At 42.2% G+C, this 12997-nt stretch overlaps 1 protein-coding gene across 3 annotated transcripts in view; it reads right to left on the reverse strand.

Moving 5' to 3' along the window:
• Positions 1 to 12997, reverse strand: part of LOC148474443 (ubiquitin thioesterase otulin-like) — a 62933-nt gene that overhangs the window by 12912 nt on the left and 37024 nt on the right. For all 3 annotated transcript variants that reach the window (XM_088458618.1, XM_088458619.1, XM_088458617.1), the window contains exons 5-7: positions 10229 to 10326; positions 9550 to 9693; positions 834 to 953 (exon numbers count right to left, since the gene is read on the reverse strand). In XM_088458618.1, coding sequence (XP_088314744.1) covers positions 834 to 953; positions 9550 to 9693; positions 10229 to 10326 — 362 coding nt within the window. The remainder of the gene's footprint in view (positions 1 to 833; positions 954 to 9549; positions 9694 to 10228; positions 10327 to 12997) is intronic.

Here is a 12997-nt window from a genome sequence, read left to right on the forward strand (position 1 = left end):
GAAACATACACACAGCCGCCACCGGCGGCTGTGTGTATGTCATTGTGTAGTGTGGACTGCGTGGTCTACACTACTCTAGCGGAGGGGACACTAGCGGCAGGTGTAAACAGAGCACCGCTGCTAGTGGGGGCCCCTCCGTGTGTGGGGGCCCAAGGCCGACCGCCCCTGTCGCCCCCCCCATAATCTGGTTAGGACAAAAAAAAAAAACCCCAATCACACACACAAAAAAAAAAAAAGGCTGATACTTGCAGTGGGATAGGGGCCCCCATACATCTGCGATGGGTATTGCTGATTCGCTTATCAACAAACGCAGATTATTTTTTGGTCAGGATTGGCATATCAGGGACATTGAAGTCCCCGATTCCCTGATCCAGGCGTTGGCGATTTGCCCCAATTCATCGCAAATGTAACGAAGCCTTTAGACCTCAGTGGGCAAAATATCACTCACTTCTACAGGCTTTGGGTATAGAAATGCAGTTAATTCATACACAGGTCTGACATACACGGCCATCATTTCGCAGTGACTGAGTGTATAGTGATGCTTAGCATTAATTATTAGTTTGCCAACTCTCCTCTCCATTAATACCATTTAATGTCCATTGAGTTAAGAATTTTCATGGCAGATTGTATTTTATCTTTATCCTGCAATAAAAGCATTGCAAATACATTAAACATGTCACTCAATTTTATGAAGACATTTTATAATTATTACTTAAATATCACTCTAGAACTTGAAAACCATGGAATATAGTGACCTAAGATGATTACTCATGTTTTCTGGCTTCTAAAACACACTAGCTCCAATAACAAATACATGTTTGCTTTGCATGTACCTTTTTCTTGAGCAACTTCAGAAATGTCTTTATCCGCACCCAGGTTTTCTTGCTCCCATGCGAATGCCAAAATTTCCACAACCTAATCCAGTCATACTTCTTAATAAGCTTTTCAGGCAACTGTGAATAAATTGCAATTATTAAAACATAAGCTCCATAAATGTTTATTTTATTAATTAAAAAAAGACTTATCAAACAGTGCTTGTAAACTGTAATATTTCATAATACAGGTTGAGTCGCCAATATCCAAAATGCTTGGGACCACGGGTATTTTGGATAATCGGAATATTCCGTATTTTGAAATATTTGCATACCATAATGAGATATCTTGGGAACAGGTCACAAATCTAAACACAGAATGCATTTATGTTTCATATACACCTTATACACACAGCCTGCAGGTCATTCTATACAATATTTTTAATAATTGTGTGCACCAAAAAAAGTTTGTGTACATACATGAAATTAATTTATGTTTCATGCACACACAGCCTGAAGGTTACATTATACTATATTTTTAATAATTGTGTGCCTTAAACAAAGTTTGTGTACATTGAACCATTAGAAAGCAAGGGTTTCACTATCTCGGTCATGTTAAAAATATTCTGTATTTCGGAATATTCTGTATTTCTGAATATTTGGATATGGGAGACTCAACTTGTATACACACTTTAAGTAATGGTAACACTAGACTTTAAGCAAAAGCAAACTATATCCAGAAAATTCACATATTTTACAACTCCCTGTTATAATAATCATTTCATACATAGAAAGCTTGCTAAATGAGTATTTTACACAGAGTTCATCAATTGTAATATTTCAGATCTGGTCAATTACAGTGATATAAAGAAGTATGCAGCAGGGCTATGGAGTTGGCAGAAACAAACTCAGACTTCTAATAAAACTTATATTATTATATAAGTTTCAGTGATAGAATTAATGAATGCACAGGCCTCTGTAAAACTTTTTCAGACATAAGCAAAAACTCTGGAATTTGACGGGGCATATCGAGTTGTCCCGGCTCCTGCTTATGTCTGAAACGGTCTGTCCTGGGTTGACAGTCCCGAAACCCACAACCCTGCAAACGGGTCATGCCTAAAAGGACTTGATTGGTGGGCACAGTAGCGCTTGGAGATTACATCATCTCCAAGCGTCCACTGTTAGACAGAAGACCAGGGTTGTTGGATGTCCCAGGTATGGTGTGAATGGTGACGACCCAAGAATAAGCCGGGTCCATTACCCAGGTGTGAAATGTTATAAGTACTGAAACCCAGGCTTTAACCTGTGTTCAGTGTCTAGGGTCTGAGCTGGGTTAAAACCTAGATTTAGGTCTGAAAGGGGTATAACTCTTCATTCACCATTTCTCAGGCTCTCCTCCAGATCAGTCTCATCCATCTCTGAACAAGTCTAATTATTATCTTGCAAAAAAGAAATGTTAAGCAGCAGCAGCAGCAGGAGAAAGCCAATAATGTGTTGTTGACAAAGACAAAAAAAACACAAAGACCAGCACAGCAGTGTTTGATCACTGTTGTGAAAACAACAAAGTTGTCATCAAAACAGTAAAAAAAAACAACTAGTTCCATAGTGAAGTTGATGCATCCCTTGTCTAGACTGATCTGTGTGAGTGTAAGTTACACATAATTGGATACTAAGAATGTTGGTAATGGTACAGTATAGGCCAGGGTGAGGAGTACTAAACTGATGTTGGTACAGCAAGGCCAGTGGTGTGTGTATACTGGCAGTGTTTGTGGTGCACACTGGCACTTAAGTCCAGATGCCTCACATGCCCAGAGACTCACAGATGTCTGTGCGACTGTTCCCTCCCCTATTCCAGTTCACAGTGAAATGGACATCTTTCCAGCTTTGTATTTGGAAAGATGGCGCTGCACAGCACATAGCACAGGCCATCTTTCCAGCTAAGTGTTCGGAAAGATGGCACCGCAAAACACTTTGTTCTCTTTTGCGCATGCCATCTTTCCGAATACACAGGATTTTTCCTCTCAATATTTTAAGGGCCATTTATGCCCAAGAAGAGCATGGCAAAATAATATATTATACTATTATAACTACCCTCGCATGCTGCTGCCATCACAAGGAGACTAGACTGCAATAATTACACCATGCTGCCATTACCCACTGCACTGTGATAAATACCTGTTACCAAATGCAGCCACCACAAATTAAACTGTTATAATTAACCCATCCTGCTGTCATAGTTTACATTTATTTTTCTATCATCTCATGACAAACTGCCATCTGCACCTTAATGGAATCCTGTATTGCACAGAGGAAACAAGTTAATCTAGTAGGTGCATAGTGGAGTGATGTGACAGATGTGGATAAATGCAGATTAGTCAGGGTAGGTAGAGAGAGTGGATAGGACCAATTGATCCAAGTTGTCCAGGGCAATGCATGTGGTGGAAGCTATTTTACCAAGCTCTAGCTGTGGTTAGTAGAAAAGGCAGTCTCTGTAGCTGACCTGGTCAAGGGTCCAGCAGCAAGATATTGGTGACAACAACTACCACCACAGGTGACATTAGCAGCAGATAAACAGATATGGAAATTGCAATTAGTGTTCAGGATTAGGATGCACCTCAATCCTCCCTACACGCAGACCAACTGTTAGTGTTCTCCCCAGGGCCTATTTCACAGGTGCACCATCAGGCATATTTCCCATACCACCCAGCTGTCAATCCGGTCCAAAGTGCATGACTGACAGCTGGGGATTGCAGCAGCAGCACAAGTTCCCACTACTCATTAGATTTCACCCCCCCCCCTCACTCCTCATTAAAGGGTCTAAGATAAAGTGGACAGAGATAAAGTACCAGCCAACCAGCTCATAAGTCATTTTTCAAACACAGCCTGTGACATGGCAGTTAGGAGCAGATTGGCTGGGACTTTAACACCGTTCACTTTATCTCCCTCCAGGGCTTAGTAAAGTCTGTCTTACTCCTCATTACATAACTCCCACTCAGTGGTCACAGCATTAGAGTGGCAGGAGTGCATCTGTGCAGACATGCAATCCATACCTCATATTGTAAAATCACTCAGTGAGTCAAGCGTAAATACAGAGCAGCAGTGACATGCTATTCCTCAGTCCCCTCACAGATTCTGTACATTGTTCCACTACATACTTTGGTGACTCACTATTCAAATAATTTAGGGACTGGTGGGGAAATGTATCAAAGCCTTCTAAAGATTGGAGCTCTCCCAATTGGCTTCTACTAATCATTTCATATATAGTACTTGATAAATGCTAGCTAGAAGCTGGTTGTAATGAGAGACTTCTCCATTCGTTAGGAGGTTTGATACATTCCCTGCTTGGCTGACAAAGTTGAAGCAAGGAGACCATAGAAACATCTCCTCCACAATACTGCACATTAGATCTACACAAATTTATTTTGTTCTTCCTCATGCAGGTTATACCATAGTCTTTGTAAGTAATATGAGCGTGCAGTCTGCCCCCACATAGTTCTGGGGAGAACACTGCAACTCATGCTCCTGCATGCCCTTTTAGTGCCCCACAAATTAACTGGACAAACCTATGTGCAACCCTCCAGCGGAGGGGGATAGAAAGACGATGGCCATGAGAGAGAGGACATGCAGGCTGCAGGGTTATGCAGGTGAACAACCAGAGGTGTTTCCAGTGCACCAGCTCACAGCAGACCTCAGGGCTCTCTGTCAAGTCCCCTATGCGGCATGTTGTTACTGGTTTGGGGTCCAGAGCTGCGTGGAGGAGGCCGGTGACTCAGCATCGGGGAAGTGTCCAGATCAGCTTTGATTATCTAATCAGTGTGGCCCTCCCTAAAAGGGCAGAGCACATTTTTGTGCAGAATGAGTGTAGGACAATGGGACTGTGACTATCAGAGTTCTAAACCACATATGTGCATTTAATCCTATGAAATAAGCCACCAACAGTCATTACAGGACTGCGCTTCACCTTGACAGGAACACTGGTTGGAAGTAATAACCAGCAGACCCTTATCCTTCACATGCAAAGGACTATGGGGAACTCTGACATCGTGTAAAGCTATGGGGTTACTAAAGGCACTTTCTCTGTATGTTTATCTCAGGCACATGTACAATTTAAAGGAGAGCTACTTTAGGACATTTGCCTTGTAAGGATAACATCTGTGTGGAGTATTACTTATTGAGGGTCTGATTCTGCATGCAAAGTTGCCGGGACCCACGATAGCGATTGTCTATCCTTATGCTAATGTAAGCATCCAATCAACCAATGCTGGGGTTCATGCATGTGCAAGGGGAACCGGTGTCGCCCATTTGTTTTACGTAGGCCACCTTACCAGTCATCATTAATATGTGCACTTGCACCAGGCCCATGCAAGGTGCAAGAGAGATGTCTGAAACAGGTTTCATGGAGCTGTTGATATATGCCCATGACGCTCCTACAAAATCAGGGTGGTTATGTGTGTCTGTATTGTCAGCACCCAGTTCATGCCCTAGAACACCCTATTTCACGGAAAGACCGTTCTGGCCAAGGTGCTTTGAACTAGGATGGACATACACAAAGATGTGTAAATTTGTGCAGTGTGCAAAAACTAGCTATTTGCATCCATGAACAGAGATCCATGCAAGTCAGAAACAGCAACTTAAACTGTAGAGTGTCTTCTTACAGTAAAGCAATAGATCACAGGTCCTAGTCTAAAGCTGATGACAGGAAACCTTACACTGCACATTCCAGCAGCCCACCGCACACTGTAGACGCTCCACCAGAAAACACCCCAGACGCCGGTCTCCACTGCGAGGGCTGTGCAGGGTGCAATATTTACCACCACAATATATTAGGAGACATGTCACATGGACTCCTCCAGCACACAAACTCCAACACACCTATTGAATGCTCTCACACTGTGAACCTAATGGCTAACAGTGGCCCAGTAATCAAGACCATGGGCGTGGCCACGCTGCAACCCGCAAATTTCCCCCTGCACTTTCATATAGAAACCATATATCTGGTTTGATACGCATAAGCATTGACCCTGTGCATCTGAACAAAGCCCTGATGAGACTACATCACTTCCTCTGGACTGTGAAGCAAGTAATAGCAGATATGCCAAATGCAAAGCTATTTACCACTCTGGGTGCTGCAATGGATAAGAAATCATTCATGCTTATCATGTTCATGACACCTGTGGGAAGGTACACCTCCGAATGCCCTGCGGAATATGCACTAGCAGTGAAGTATTCCAACATTGCTTGGAACATCCCTTTGAGGGATACCCTTGTCAGATCATTATGGCTGACATCCTTGTTTGGGCTCGCACCGTGAAAGAACACGTTCCTCCAAAGAATCAGTGACATCAATATGCACTAAAACCCTGACAAGTGTTGTTTCACAGTCAATGAGGATGTGTATGATGGCCATCTCCTAACTTCAGAGGTTGTTAAGCCGGATCCTGCCAAAACATAAGCTATCCAATGAAAATTTCTGCCATAATACAGTGAAGTCACAGATCCATTCCACAAGCTGTTGCACAACGACGTTAAATCATGTTTGTTGAAATGCAATGCTGTTACTATATCTCGCCTCAAGGCTATGCTCCCTTTCAGCACTTTGCTCCAATTTTTTGATGTGCAATTTGCTGTTGTGATCTCTGCATGTTCTTTGTACTGTCTGCCTACAGCGTAACAAACTCATTGGTTTTGCTTCCAGGACCCTTACTTATATTGAGTCAAGTTACACTCAGATTGAAAAGGAACTGTTGGCTCTAATCTTTGTTTGTCAAAAGGTTCATGAGTTCATCTATGGGCATCTAGTGCTGGTTGAGACAGACAACCAACCAGATTGCCATTCTCAGCAAAACTGGCAGAATGGGTTGTACATTCTGTGACAAACCTGTTAGACAAAAGTTAGTCGTGCACAAGCAGCTGTGCCATCTCACATGCAAATGCTGAAGGATATGTCAGACACCTACTTGCTGCATTTACAATCCCAGCACCGTCGCGATGGTTGCCCTTTTGATCAGGCTGTGGGAGCTGAAGCTTCCCTGCAGCCTGGCCAGAGCCTGGTCAGACAAGAGGCCAGGATTCTGCGTCAGCTGACACAGGCCCTGGCCTCGTCCCTCACAGAGAACGGAGATGACAGGCCTCTGTTCCCTGGAACGGAGCCCAGGCACGCCCCCGCTCTGCTCCCTAAACGCTGCAGCATGTGAATCAAGCTGCAGCTTGGGGAATCTGCGAGTGAGATCTTAGGACCCATTATGCACATGCACAGAATGGGACCTGCGCAGGCACAGACCCATCAACATCGGAGATGTGTGTTCATTCTCGGATGAACGTACATCTCTGAATCAAGCCCTTAAACCAGTGGTTCCCAAACTGCGCAGTGGCACTCTGGGGTTCCTCAGGACACTTGCAGGGGTGCCTCAGGTTGGTGGTCCAGCACCAAATCAAATTATTTATGGTCAATGTAATGTAAATATGTAGACAAACAGAAGTGCAAACCTGTCCACCACCACATAACCGAACCTAAGGATGACAGGTAAGCACAATTTACTACTATTTTTTCACAGACCCATCCAAACTCTCTGCAGCTGAGATCTATTTAAATTTAAGTCCATATATCTATTTTTTATTAAGCGTCGGAGTAAGTTTCTCTGACAATTTACTACTGCACTACATTTTTTCTGAAGTTCTCAATAACAAACTTTTGGCTTAGGGGTGCTGTGAAGACAATGCTGATACTCTAGGGCGATGTGATTCAAAAAAGTCTGGGAACCACTGACTTAGACCACAAGTTGAGAACTATGTGCAAGATGCTCTGCAGAATTCCAAGTTGCTGCTCAAAGCCATTCATGATAGAACATCTCATCAAACAATACCGCTGTCCCCTGGGGAGACTGTTCACATCCAGACTTCTGCTGGGTTTGACAGATTTAGGACTTCAGGTATCTTCCAACAGGCCCAACGGCTATGTGGTGCAATCTGACGTTGTTTTGCATGAGTGTAAATGGCACCACCTCCGAGGAATGTGTGAATCAACACCCATCATCATGGACAAAGAGTCTCCTGAATAGTGAGCCTAGTCAGACACCGGACACACCATTAGCCCCTTTCTGTCACTAGGTGTGGGAGAATTTTCAGGCCAAATCCAAAATTCCATGATTTTGTTACTATTTTTTTATTTGTTGCACACTGTCTCCGCATCAAACATCTGTCACAATGTCTTACACCCATACAACTGTTTGCTCTTTATGTTGGAAAAGGAGGGTGTAGATGTATGTGGATGTTGGAAGTTGCATCATTGCCATCCACTTGTTATACAGGAAGTGTATGTAATACAGGAAGTTTCTCTGTAGCCATTATTTCAGCAGGTATGTAGCTAGTAAATCCATACTTCTGCAGCACTCCAGAACCCTGTAGTGATTTGCACATAGACCACTTTACAAACAGGATGTTACATTACATACAATACCCTGAGGTTTTTCCAGCACTCTTAGGGCTTTATTTACCAAACGCTTCTGTTTCCTGGTGGGTTGTAGGTGAAAATGCAAAACGGCACTCGCAGTCAGTTTAAAGCCCAGGTTGCTGTACACTGACTCTGTGTGCAGTTTCAAATTTTCTCTTGCAGCCTTCCGGGAAGCAGTGGCTTACAAGAGCCATTGCTTCATAAATAAAGCCCTTAGACTCAGCCATGTCTTTTACATTACAATAAAGTACAGCATCACTTGGAGGTGAAGAAAAAAAGACAAAAAAAAAAAAAGACTATGAAAAATAAAATAAAATTTGCAACCACTGCATTCTTTTTTGTTAATTTTTTTTAAAGTACCACATTATTCATGTATGTCACAAATGTTATAACTTTCATTAATTCATACCTTCTGCAAAGCAGTACTTGACCTAAACACCTAGTAGTCATTTTGTACTCACCAAAAAAAGTTATGAACCCCTGCTTTAATATAGTTGCACCTCAAAGATTTACATCAATATTTGCCACATACTGCAGCCAATACCAGACAGTACTTCAGGGCCGAAAACCATCATGATGTCCTAAAATGACTGCACTTGACTGCTGCTGGTGGCCTGGTGTGTGCTTTCAAGTTCTGTCAACAGTCCAGTTATACTGGAAGTGATCTCTACATGGGTTGGGATATATTGTGCACCGTAAATACATTCTGATACATACAGCCCCTATTCGCAAGCGAACCAGCATTTTTTTTTTTAATCGCCTGTATGCAGCAATACTTACTTGCCGGGACAGCTCTTCCAATATAAAGGTGTCTCGGCGAAGAATATATTCCATGTTCTTGACCGCAAGCAGCTGGAAACGGAGAGGGATCTTTTCGGATCTGGGACTAAAAAAACAGTAGGCTCCTCCAGGAAACACCATCTATTTGTGTTGCATATGAGCCACAAGCTCCAAAAAGTTACGCTTTCCAGAGCTTGCTGCATATGGGCACATTGCAGCACTATAGAATTCTATGAGGCTTGTAGTGCTGCTGGTGCACAGCAGATATCTCCAATATACAGTATATTGCTGACCTTTTTAACACAAATGGTGATCCAGATATATTGCTGTAAACCTCTGAAATTTGTAGCTTTCTGAGAATTCACCGCATTTTACACTGGTACATCCTGCCCTATATGAGCTGACAACCTGAACAGTGATCCAACTGTGTGTCTGGCTTAACACTAAAATCCATTCATGTTGCACAGACAAAAGTGTGAACATGAGTTAAGACAAAACAATACAAACCTCAATCAGATGGTCATCATCCAGCCACTGCGGAAGCTTCGTAGTCTCACTAAGGCACTGGAATAATGTGGCTCTTAAGGCACAGTAATTATCCCCTCTCACTCTTCTTATAGAACCAAAAAAGTGGGACACTTCTTCATAACCCTGTAAGAGTTGGTAAGAAATATAAATAAAATATAGATAATTCAACATACTATATAAAAATACCCAGAAAGTATAATAGCTCATCTGACAGCATTCCAAAAAATATATGTTAACATAGAGAAATAAAAAAAATACATAATAAAAATAAAAAGCTAACACTTTTTATTACTCGTAAACAAAAGGCCAGTGGTTTTTTTTACTTTGGTTTCTGCATCTTCACTGCCCGCAGACTATCACAAAAAAAAAAAAAAGAGGAAGAGGAGAAAAAAAAATGTAAGTGAGATAATAACATTTGTATTTGTTAGATATCATAGATAGCAGACAGGACAGGTAATGAACATTAGAGATGCCAGGGTATGACGCCTAGAGGACTTGGGAAGGTTCTGCAGCACCATATGACATAAAAAAATAAACCATCTACGATGGGTCCAAAGTATTAACTACTGTATTTGATAAATGGTAGTAGTCTGGGAAAACTGGGATTGGACAAGTAGTGCTCAGCACTGCATACACAAATTGTCAGAGTATACCATACCTCCTTCATTATTTTGGCTACTGTAGTTGTGCCTCTCCACTCCTTTTGACAATATTCTATAATGTCAACTTCTGGCTCCACTCCTAGTTTAAGAGCATCTACGGAAAAAAATAAGATTTTGGTACTTACCATTAAATCTCTTACTTAGAGTCCATATAAGGGACACTACTTGACCATGGGGTTTAGTGAGGGTCGAGGAGCTAGCACTTAATAGGTTTGGGTATATAAGCTAAACCCCCCTCCCCCGCCCAAACGACTTTCTCAGTTTGAACTTAATAAGCTCTAAAGATAGGTTGAAGAATAAGGACAGGTTAGTGTCCTTCTCACACGCATAACCCAATAGCGAGGGACCGATATGGCCCCCAGGTGGTATTGAAGATAGAGATTTAACCATAAGTATCACAAATCTTATATTCTGCTCCTTCCATCTGGGGACACTTCTTGACCATTGGGATGTATAAAACTGCCCCTAGCAAGCTGAACTCAATACTTTTACTTTTTGTTCAAGGAATATCCCTGGATGCAAAATCAATGAATGAATTAACCCTGTGAATGTATGCAAAGAGGTCCCTGTAACTGCTCTGCTTAACTGTTTCGTGGTGCTCAAAAAGTACCAACCAAGCGAGTAGAATGAGCTGAGATCCTAACTAGGAATATCATCCAGCACTCTCATATGTCTGCTAAATTGTGGCACAAATCCATCTGGCTGCAGTATGCCTGGAAGCAGGCCAATTTATTTCATTAATTTCATAAATAATAAGTAAACTATCAATTTTCGTATGCTAGTTGACCTCGCCAGATACATACTTATGCTGCAATATCCAACAGCAGGGACACTGAGTCTGATCCAATGTTTTGCTGATTTAGCAAAAGTTGTTAATACAGTTTCCTGAGTAATGAAAAGAGATGACACTACTTGTATAGATAGTAAATAGAGGGGTATACTTACTACAGTGAGAGTGGTTAGAAGTGGAGATGTTGCCCATAGCAACCAATCATATTCTAGCTATTATCTTCTAGAAAAGCTAGTTAAATATTAAGTAGAATCTCATTGGTTGCTATGGGCAACATCTACACTTCTAAAAACTCTCACTTTAGTAAATGTTAGTGTATATAACACGGGAAGCAATCGGGAAGCCGACTGCCTAAATACCGGCAGCCGGCTTCCCGACTGTCTTATCCCGGCATGGGTGAAATGCCGAGCGTCTAGATGTAGACGCCCGCATTTCCCCGACGCCGGGCGCCGCGAGCGGACAGCCGCGGGGAAGGGGGGGGGGAGGGTTAGGTTTAGGGCTCCCGGGGGGGACTTAGGGTTAGGCACCCTCCCGGGAGGGTTAGGCTAGGGGGAGGGAGGGTTAGGCACCCCCGGGGGGGACTTAGGGTTAGGCACCCCCCCGGGGGACTTAGGTTTAGGCAGCGGGGAAGGGGGTGCTTAGGGTTAGGCACTTAGAGGGGGGGATTAGGGTTAGGCACTTGGGGGGAAGTTAGGGTTAGGCACCCCTAAGGAGGGTTAGGGGGGTTAGGTTAGCAGATACTTACCTAGCCACGATCGGGATTTCCAGCGCTGTCGGGCTTCCGCTGCTTCGCACTCTGCTCCTGTCGGGCTGCCGCTGACGGGAATCGAACCGTATATCATACCCATTCCTATAACACTATCCACATGACTTTAGATAAGCTCCTATTTCTGACATTCAAGATTATTATATTATAATATATATTTTATATTACAAGCTGCCTGGGTCAAAGTTCTGCCTGGCACACACTGCAGTGAGGTCCAACCAGGGCCCCAACCACTCCATTAGGCATCACAGACCAATTGCCACCCCTCTGTGAAATTTTCATCCAAATCCATCCAGTGGACGAGCCAGAACAGGCTCCCTGGGTCAAAGCTCTGCCCAGCATACACCAACAGGAGTTCCGACTGGGACACTAATCCAATTTGGCCACCTGGCATTGGTTTCATCCCAATCGGCGCAGGAGTGTCAGAATGCATAACCGGACAAAAAGACATAAAAAACAAATCTATCTATACAGGGTTGAGTCTCCCATATCCAAATATTCCGAAATACGGAATATTCCAAAATACAGAATTTTTTTTTAGCATGACTGAGATAGTGAAACCTTTGCTTTTTGATGGTTCAATGTACATTAACCTCGTTTAAAGCACAAATTATTAAAAATATTGTATAAAATTACCTTCAGGCTTTGTGTATATTAAACATAAATAAATTTCATGTAAGTACACAAACTTTGTTTGAGCCACAAAATTATTGAAAATATTGTATAAAATTATCTGCAGGCTGTGTGTATAAGGTGTATATAGAACATAAAAGCATACTGTGCTTAGATTTTTGTCCCTTTCCCAAGATCTCTCATCATGGTATGCAAATATTCCAAAATACGGAATATTCTGATATCCAAAATACCCCTGGTCCCAAGCATCTTGGATATGGGAGACTCAACCTGTAATATATATATATATATATATATATATATATATATATATATATATATATATATATAAAAAAAATCAAGAAAAAAGGAGCCAGCCCATCCAAGGTTAAATATGTATCAATTTTATAAATCCATAAAGTACAAAGTTTTTTGACACCTTTTTGGCTTTTTATGTGTATCCGCTATTATGGAAACTTCAGTGACTCTCTTAGACGCACTCACCAGTGTGAAACGATTTACACTATGGACATTAAGAAAATCCTGTTTGCTGATACAGAATCATTGGAATTTGATGTTGACACCCCAACTGAAATA

The sequence above is a fragment of the Taudactylus pleione genome, unplaced genomic scaffold, assembly GCF_031769625.1.
Source record: "Taudactylus pleione unplaced genomic scaffold, aTauple2 ptg000845l, whole genome shotgun sequence".
Lineage (NCBI taxonomy): Eukaryota > Metazoa > Chordata > Amphibia > Anura > Myobatrachidae > Taudactylus > Taudactylus pleione.